The following is a 9,976-nucleotide window of genomic DNA, read 5'->3' on the forward strand; positions in this document are numbered from 1 at the left end:
AATGTAAACAATTGTTTATTTCAAAAGTCTCTTAGTGTCTCCTAACAAGTAATATAAAGATAAATTTAAGAAATGAAAATAGAAAATATTTACAATGATACGAATCATAAAAAATAAAAAATTCAAATTCAAATAAATAAATATCTACATAAAAAACTATCAAAAGGTAGACAAGGTCCTACAGCAAGTAATGGTACGATACTAGAATTTTTTAGCAACTTTTCCTATTGCCGGCGGCTAAGATAAATCCAAATTAAGTATCAAAAGTGGACTGTTAAATAAAAAACTAACTACCTATCATTTCTTTGGTTTCCAATCCACAGATGCAGCATACAAATATGAAACAAGTTATCTTTTCTTCACCTTGTTGGTGACATTCCAGCCACACTTGGTAATTTTCATAAACTGAATGTGCTGAGTTTGGCAGATAATAAGCTCTCAGGTAGCATTGGGAAAAGTCATTGAATTGTCTTTGTCAGGCCTCTTAGGAAATTCACTCAAAGGACCAATACTAGGTGAGAATAATATAAAAACCGAGAGAATGCAAAGGATCTATGAAAAGAGAAAAAGTAAATCAATAACAATAAACTGAAAATATCATTGATAGATCTGATGTGTTATAAACCAAAACCAAATACTTAAATTTACATTAAAAAATTAGGTTGGTTAAGAGTCGTGCATTGCATTGGATGAGGTATGGCCATAAAATATGTTTATATGTTGATGTGGATTTGAGTTCTTCCACATAAGATTAAAGATCTAACCAAATAATTTGTTCACATAAAGTAACAAATGAAAAGGAAAAATGAACACATGATGGATTAGATTGAGAAGATGCCGCAATCAGTGATGATTAATAAGCCAATGAGGAATCGCCACAATGGTAAGGACACAGTTGATAAGATTCAAGCAAGTTGTAATCTACGAACTCAAAGATGAAACATATCTCACTTAATATTCTCATTAAGAGAAAATTCTAATTCATTTCAAATTTGTTTCAATGAGATTACAAATGCATATTTATAGTAAGACTCTCTATAAACCTAAAAAGTCACAAGTAACACCATTTTCAAGACCTATGTTGGACTTACATCATATTTTTATAAAATAAGTTAAATGTCAAGAACCAAAGTATCTTCACTTACATGACATCAACTAAATTTATATTAAAACTATTACAATTCCAAATTAAAGCAAACTAAGAATTATTATAAACCAAATTAAAATAAATAAAATTTATCCTAATTTATTAAAATAGGATCATCTTCGTGCTCTTGAGGTCTTTATCATATGTGGAGGTAGTCTCCACCTCACCGTACAAGTTGGTTTCGTACGGTTAAGTTAGGTCCAATCCAAATTCTAAAAAAGTATCAAAGCCTATCCAAGATCCGGTAGGTCATCTGCCATCAGGTCACTACTATCATGCCACTCGAATCATGCTCCAAATGTTCAATCCTACTTCTGGACGTGATGGGGCATGTTATGAGTCCTACATTGGATTATGTGTTTATACGTGGAGATAATCCTCACCTTACAAGCCGATTTTGTAAGATTGAATCAGACCCTACACAAATTCCAAAAAAGTGAAAGTGTCATTGTGCCAATACTGCTAATACAAGTTCAAACTCAAACAATAAGACTAATAATAGCAGATAGCAGGAGCTCAATCTACAATTTTACACAAACACTTTGGTGTACAAATACAAAAGGTTAAACATTTAATTTATACCAATTCAAAAACATTTTAATAATGGCTATCCTCAAATTGCATAATGCTATTTGAAGACAACTATCTAGCCTAAGATACGTATGCACCCGGGACTCTTCCACTAGACCTATTCAAACTACCAATGTTGTTGGTAATTGTATTTCTCTTAATATGTTCCATTACCTGTAAGTATAGATCAGTAGGTAGTTTCTGCAAGGGCATTGATATGCAGGGACTTAGGTTCAAATATGAGATTCTCGACATCTCCAGACTCAAGGTGTGCGAGTCTAACCACTAAATTACTTGACCCAAAAGAAAGTTCCTTTAATGGAAGTCTTCCAGATGATATTGGTGATCTTGAATTCCTTAATCTCCTTTAGACTTGACCCAAAAATAGCATCGCAAACATCAAAACCATGCCCTAGCACCAAAAGCAACATCACCAACATCAAAATCATTAGTCTCCACATTACCACACCAAATGACATTCACCATCCTAACCGTTCTCCTATAAACAACAGAAATCATTAAAAAAAATCTCAACTCATAAAAACAAAAGAATTCAGAGAAATTAAAATTTTGATTATCGCCCCCATTTGCTCTTATATACTGTAAGATCCTGTTAGGTTTCTCAATCTAATCAATAGAGGAAAGGGAGTTTATTCATCTCTGTAGCTTTATTGATAACCAAAATATAAGATACACAACAGAATTCTAACCCGCTCCAACTAGAGCACTCTCTAGTTTACATGTTTCAACAAAGTAAAATCCTAACTCCTATAGGAGGAGTTTGACCCTATTTATAGATCATAGGGCCAGATTACAAATAACAACTCCTAACTAACTAACCTAACTAATACTAACAGCAAACTAGAAGAATTAATTACCCACACATTTCCCTTTTTTTCTGTAATAAACTGTGAAAGTTTTGTTCTTTAAGGAAGGTATATTTTGGTACTAACAATACCATCCACCCCTTAACAACCTTGTCCTCAAAATTGAAGTCAGGAAAGTTCTATTGAATGGTGGCTTGATCCTCCCAAGTAGTCTCCTCCACAGATTTTACTTGCCATTGTATAAGAAGTTGTGGTGTTGGTGTCGCTCTACCTGTTGTCTGTCTTGTACTAAGGATGGCTTCAGGATTCAGAAAAATCCCCGTCAGATTGCAAGTCAGAAGGAAAATCTGGTGTGATGTGATGATGGTTACCCACAACCCTCTTCAATTGAGACACGTGAAAAACTGGATGAATTCAAGCTGAGGCAGGATGTTGCAGCTTAGGAACCCATGCAGACTTTGATGGCAGCACCAACCTTCATTTGTAACATAGTCTGTCCTGCTCCAAAGTATAATAAGGATAAGAGTTAGGGTCCTTTATAAGGTCCTCAATTATCTGCACTAGACCTGGATCAGCATTAACCTCAGCAGTAGGGCAGGAAAATCTTGTCATAATGGTTAAGAAATGACCTTGAGATCCTTATCTTCTTCCCTCCTAGATAAAGCATCAGCTACTTTATTGGATGCACCCATTTTGTAGATGATATCATAGATATAACACAATAGCTTAGCAAGCCAATTTTGTTGGTTGAGTTGTAATGCGTTTCTCCTGTAGTAATGAGTTATGTCCTTTAAGGAAGGTACTTTTGGGTACTAACAGACCAAAACCCACAAAATCTCTTATTGTCAAAATTAAACTAATGCACAACCCAAATAAGAGGATAACAACAATGAACAGATATCATATCAGGAAGAAAAACTCACATAGAAAGCCTAAAACCAAATGGGGAAAAATCAGATAATATAGAAGTAGAAGAAAACATACTTGATATGCTGTGGAGAAGACGCAGCTGCACAAAGTGGGCAGATTTTGAAACAATCGCAAATGATAGAGGATGGAAGGAGAACTCTAGAGAAGGGAAGTTTAGCGTTTTCCAAATAATGTCAGAGTAATTCCATAATTTTCTCTCTAAAGTCCCTTAAGTTCCGTGTTTTCGCTTCTAACTCTATTCTATCGCATCACCGACTAGTAAATGAGTTTCTCCTAGTGAACAAAATTGCCTCTTGCATATATGTATGTGGTGTCAAACAATTTGGTATAAGAAAGGGATGGAAATAGACATACATGCATAGAAAAGTGTGCATGTTGTCACAGAACAGTTACATATCAGAGCAGATATCATTAGAAATAAAAAAATTCTTCTACTCTGATCCCAAAGAAAGAGAGTCTAATACATGAGGAAGTACCAGAAGCATATTGGTCATCATAATTAGATTTCGTAATATATTGTATACTCAAATTAGACTTTTCATTATAATATTAATAATTGCTTCTAAAAAAATCATGTTCTAGCATACTGAAACTATGACTCTCTTCATATATTAAGGAAGGATACAGACACTGTTACTGTCAGTTTGTTGTCCAGTAACTCAACTTACCAAGCTGGCAAGTTGTCCAATCAAAACAATCCCCAAATTTCCAGCAGCCAAGTAAACTAATCAGAGAGATTTTTAGAATCACCAAGATAATCATTGACAGGTGAAAATCTTTATAAAATTTATAGAACTTCAAAAATCTCTGCACTTATTATCCAACAAATGAATTTTTACCAGAATCATTTTAGTTACTTCCAAAAAATACATTACTCTCTAAAACTACTCCATCCAAAAAGACACTTAAAGGTACCATTTCTCAACTTATGTTCTTTATCCCCGCTAATTTTGTATGCTCCTTAACATTACAGGCCTATTCCTTTTGTAATGCTTGTTGAATAATCAATCCACATGATAGGCAGTTTACCTATGGTTCTTATTTTCCTCAGCTCAAATCTTATATCTTGGTGGTCTAAGAAGCAATTTTTGGTAGCTATGAAGCACCGACACAGACACCAGACACCACACTGACACTAACATCTTGGTGGTCTAAGAAGCAACCTTTGGTAGCTATGAAGCACAAACAAATGTACCAGACACCATACTGACACTAACATCAGTAATAATTTGACAAAAAGGAAGTGATTGAACGCAACAACATGTGTCGGTCTCGGACACCGGACACATCTTTAATTTGAAGTGTCCGTGTTATATGAGGTTGAACTTCACAGCTTGACTCTATCTGCAGTTAAATCACTTTCGGGTGTAATCTCTCTTTCATAAACTCCATGTTTCAATAGCTAGACCTATTGAATTTTGTGATATTTTTGGTCACTATGTTGGCTCTGCTCCACAGAACCAAAACATATGAAGCTTAATCTCTTCTTTGTTAGGAAAAAAAGGGTTCTCTCTACACTTCTTCATGCATGCCAAATACTTGCTCAAGATCAAAATTATTGATTATCCTTAGGTAGTTGGGATAATTTTAACCAATTGCGTAAGCATCCGAGTCTATAATAAGACTTCACCTGATGTAATTCATGTATTCTTGTATCAGAATAACACATTCAGATTTCTTCTAAACTCTTTCTCTAACGATGCACACTACCAATAATCACCACATGAACATAACCCATCTGAGAACAGGTGAAATCGCTTTGTATCTCGGATAATGATAGTACGCTTTTCTACCATCGACACAAGTTTTACAGTGTTGTGACAATCACGGCATATTCTTAGATTTTTTATTATAACTAATGGCGTATCTGCTCTACTGACCAAAAGTCCGTATGCAAGAGCTATCTTCTCACTATGTTTGGTGATCATATCTATTTTCACCTCCTCACCAACATTATGGAGAATGGATTCTGTTTCAGGCACAAATCCAACCTCCCGAATTTTTCGCATAATCTCTTCCAACTTTTTGTGTATTTTATGTGAATCAGGGTGAGTGTAATCATCAACAACGAAACGGTGGATTTTATTCCCATGTTCAATAAAACTACATCCAGGATTTCTAGTAAGAACTTTAGTTTTCATTAAAGTCCTTACTTTTGATGCATCACTCCATAAACCTGCAGCAGAATACATGTTAGACAGCATAATATAGTTTCTAGGGTCTGACGAATCTAACGCAATCAAATTCTTCGCGGCTTCCTTCCCTAGGTCAATGTTTCGATGAACCCTACAAGCACCAAGAAGGGCACCCCAGACTCCAGAATTCGGCTCGAACGGCATGTTCTTAATCAACTCATGAGCATCATTGAGTAGACCACAACGACCGAGAAGATCAACCATACATGAATAGTGATCCAATCGTGGTTGAACTTTGTAAACATCAGACATGATTTGGAAGTAGTATTTTCCTTCCTCGACAAGCCCTGAATGGCTACACGCACTTAACAAATGAGTAAAAGTAACATGATCAGGCACCATGCCTTCTTCTCTCACAATCCTTTCGAAGAACTCTATCGCTTCTTTACCGTGCCCATGCATCGCATAGCCTGCAAGCATTGCAGTCCGTGCCACTTTATCAGGCTTACGTACCTCCGCAAATACTTTACGAGAATCACTCAATCTCCCTAACTTTGAATACAAATTCAAAAGGGTAGTCACGATTGTTACATTTTCATCAAGACCACAAGTAAAGATTAAACAATGTACAGCCTCTACCAATCTTCCCAAAAGAAAATTTTCACAAGCTTGAAGCAAACTCACCATTGTAGCTTCATCAGGAAAAAAACCATTAACCCTCATCAAATCAAAACATTTAAAAGCCTCATTAACCATTCCATTTTGAGCACAAACAGCCACAATTGAATTCCAAGACACCATACTCTTCTCAGGCATTTCCCAAAACAAGTTGAAAGCAGTTTCAACAAAACCAAACTTCCCATACATATTAACAAGAGCATTAACAACCTTCACCTCAATCACCATACCCAATTTCACAACACAACAATGAACATAATAGCCTTCATCCTTTGCTTTCGCCAACACACAAGCTGAGATAACGGATATAAAAGTAAGCTCATTCAGTCTCATATCCAATTCTGAATCAGATTTCATCGCGCAAAACACACTCAAGCAGCAACCAAGTTGTCCACTTTTCGAAAACCCAGAAACCAAAGAGTTCCATGAGACAAAATCTTTGTTTGGCATTTCATCAAACAACAAATGTGCATCTTGGGTAGCACCCAATTTGAGGTAACAAGAAACCAATTGATCACCTATGAACCCATCTCGGTAATCAAGAGATTTGATCACATGGGCATGAATGATCTTGCAGATGGAAACAGATGAGGAAGATTTCAGAGCATACAGAAGAGTAGAGATAAAAGGGTCATAAGAGTGTGTGGAAACGGCATGGAATTGGAGAGAGGTTTGGGAGAGAAGTGAACAAAGAGGGTAAATAAATTCGAATGTTAAAAGTTTCGGTGGATGTTGTAGAAGCATGCAAGTCTTCAATGTGGTACTGATGAACCTAAACATCTCTAGTTTGAGTAGCCCATGAAACTCTTGATTTACTTTGAAATCCTTGTTCTCTAGAAGAGTTATAAAATGGAAATTAATATATTAAATATTCATGAGACTCTCAATATGTGATGTTATTTTTCTTCTTATTTTAAATACTATTAGAGACCATTTGATCAACAAGATACATTAGAAAAATATAATATAAAATTAAATAAAGATATATTATTGTTGAATAAGAGAAAATGAGATACATATAGTGAAACTGTGTGTCTGAACTACACAACGGAGTCAATTTTATATAGACTCAAGATAATAATACAAAAATAAATATAAGAGATATTATCCCTATTTACATGGTATGTAATAAATATAAATATATTTTCAACACTCCCCCTTAAGCTGAAGCATATAAATCATATGCATCAAGCTTGTTACATATATAACTGATTCGATGACCTATCAGGAACTTAGTGAATAATATGTCAATTGATCATTGGAATTAACAAAGCTATTGGTGATGTCGCTTGATTCGATCTTCTCCCTTACAAAGTGACAATCTATCTTAATATGTTTGGTCCTCTCATGAAAAACCGGATTAGAGATAATGTGCATTGTTGCTTGATTATCACATATTAATGTTATTTGTGTTGTCTCTTCAAATTGAAACTCTTTGAGTAACTATTTCAACAAAATGAGCTCACAGGTCACTAATGTCATAACCCTGTATTCAGCTTCAGCACTAGATCTTGCAACTACACTTTGTTTCTTACTCTTCCAAGATATTAAGTTTCCTCCTATAAGTATACAATACCTAGAAGTAGATAGCCTATCAATGGGTGAGTCTGCCCAATCAGCATCTAAATAACCAACTATATGAGTATGTCATTTGTTTTCATAAATTAGACATTTTCCTAGAGCACCTTTAGTGTATTTCAAGATTCATATTAGAACATCTCAGTGTTCTTGACAAAGAGAGTTTAAGAATTGGCTTACCACACTGACTGCAAAAGAAATGTCTGGACGAGTGATTGTGAGGTAGTTTAATTTACCAACCAATCTTGTGTATCACCATGAATCTGGAAATTGTTCCCCGTGATTAGGTAGAAGTTTGACAGTTGGATCCATACTAGTGTCAACCGACTTGGCATTCAATAAACATGTCTCTTCAAGAATATCCATGGCATATTTCCTTTGTGAAATTACTAAGTCGTCCTTAGATTGGGCTACCTCAATACCAAGAAGTAGCGGAGCTTGTCAAGATCTTTAGTTTGAAACTGATGAGATAAATATTGTTTCAAATGGAGTATGCCCTGCTGATCAGTACCAGTTACGACAATATCATCTACATCGACAATCAAGTAAATGCACCCTTGGGTTGAGTGGCAATAGAAAAGAGAATGATTTCCTTCACTTCGAATCATACCAAATTGTTGCACTATTGTGCTAAATCTACCAAACCAAGCTCGAGGAGACTATTTAAGACTATTGAGCTTTGCGGACCTGACAACTCGACCCACCCTAACCGACGCATGATTAGATAACAACTCCCAACTTACAGGTTGACCTACAATCTATAACCAAGGCTCCACAGCCCCCAAAGAAAGCCCAACCAAAGCTCTGATACCACAATGTAACACCCCGATTTTCAAAGCGAGGGTATATTTTTTTTTCAAAAGAAATTAAAATAAAAAGGAGAAATAAATAAGGAAATACCTTTGGATAAATAATTGAGTCATTATAATTTACAAACAGCGGAAGAGTTTCTCAAAATATGAATCCAAAGTATTTACACAACAACAATATCATATATGGAACCCATTCAAATAAGATGTCATACTGACAATATTAGTAAAGGTACAGTTTTCCAGTTCAAAATAACGTAATCCAAAAAAACATATGTTCCCTCTATGTCATCCTAATCTGATCATTCTTCAAAAAAAACTATAGCTATACACCCTGAGTGATCTCCACGCGCCCCGTGAGGTCCTCCTAACATAGCTCCAGTCAAGCATTCCCATCTACATTCCCATCCGTAGGGTACGAACCGGTAGGGTCGTCCTAGCTTTCATCTGAGGACAAAGTCCAGATTTCCACAATAGTATTAAAGGGTCACCAACCAAAATTAACAGTTAACACATAACATTTAAATTTTCAAATGCACAAGATAACCTTTCAACCTAGCATGCACCTTAAAAGGGTTTTCCATATGCTAAAAGTTCATATAATGCTTGCAAAATAAAAATGAAATCAAAATAAGTCTTAAATCGATCAGGCAATAACAACTGGCCAATCCATTGATGAACCAATTGAACAATCGATCATCTAACTCAAAATAAGGATTTCCACTGGGCCAATCGATTGGGAAATCGATTTGGATGAAGGATTTTAGTAAAAACTGAACTCTGGGCTTAATTCAATCGATTGGGAAATCGATTGAATGAATAATTGAGCCCTTGTGTTGATGCCAATCGAGTTCCTGTCTTACTGCCAATCGATTTCCAAATCGATTCCGTAAGAGGTTTTGAAAAACATATTGCAAAATCGATTGGCAAATCGTTTTTGTCAAATTAGTGAAGTCCCTGCAAATCATCAAATCGATTGGGAAATCGATTTCCCTGCTTATTCTTCCAAAAATACATAAACTAATTCAATCACATTCATACATAACTCCAAATCTTAACACTTAGCAATTCCCACACAATCACCACGACAAATTGGATTTCCAAATAGTTTTACAATCTATCACACTTACACACGATAATCAATACATAACACTTAATCATAACTTGATTCAAACACGACTCGTGTGCCAAGCACCCTAATGCAATGCGTATATGCCAAAATGCATGGACTCAGAATTCCAAACCAAAACCCTCCTCGAAGGGCCGTAAATCATAATTGTACCGCCTATCGCAGGCCAAAGT

The 9,976-nt window shown here is 35.5% G+C and overlaps 1 protein-coding gene across 11 annotated transcripts; it reads right to left on the reverse strand.

Annotated features, from left to right (window-relative positions):
• Positions 1-1,019: 1,019 nt before the first annotated feature.
• Positions 1,020-7,151, reverse strand: LOC101505319 (pentatricopeptide repeat-containing protein At5g40410, mitochondrial). Of its 11 annotated transcripts, none has more exons than XM_012720095.3 (3): positions 4,100-7,151; positions 1,892-3,312; positions 1,020-1,564 (listed from the first exon to the last, which is right to left on the reverse strand). In XM_012720095.3, exon 1 carries the CDS (start codon positions 7,065-7,067, stop codon positions 5,181-5,183), a length of 1,887 nt encoding a protein of 628 aa, XP_012575549.1. In that variant the 5' UTR covers positions 7,068-7,151; the 3' UTR covers positions 1,020-1,564; positions 1,892-3,312; positions 4,100-5,180. The 11 variants fall into 11 exon arrangements, with proteins under 11 accessions (XP_012575549.1, XP_073225351.1, XP_012575544.1 ...); XM_073369250.1 differs by having other exon boundaries at positions 1,892-2,129; positions 3,529-7,151; XM_012720090.3 differs by having other exon boundaries at positions 3,529-7,151.
• Between the last annotated feature and the right edge of the window lie 2,825 nt (positions 7,152-9,976).

The sequence above is a fragment of the Cicer arietinum genome, chromosome 5, assembly GCF_000331145.2.
Source record: "Cicer arietinum cultivar CDC Frontier isolate Library 1 chromosome 5, Cicar.CDCFrontier_v2.0, whole genome shotgun sequence".
Taxonomy (NCBI): Eukaryota; Viridiplantae; Streptophyta; class Magnoliopsida; order Fabales; family Fabaceae; genus Cicer; species Cicer arietinum.

What these genes read in the sequence shown, in the direction of transcription:
- LOC101505319 (XM_012720095.3), bottom strand. Translation starts at nt 7,067, where the DNA reads ATGTTTAGGTTCATCAGTACCACATTGAAGACTTGCATGCTTCTACAA.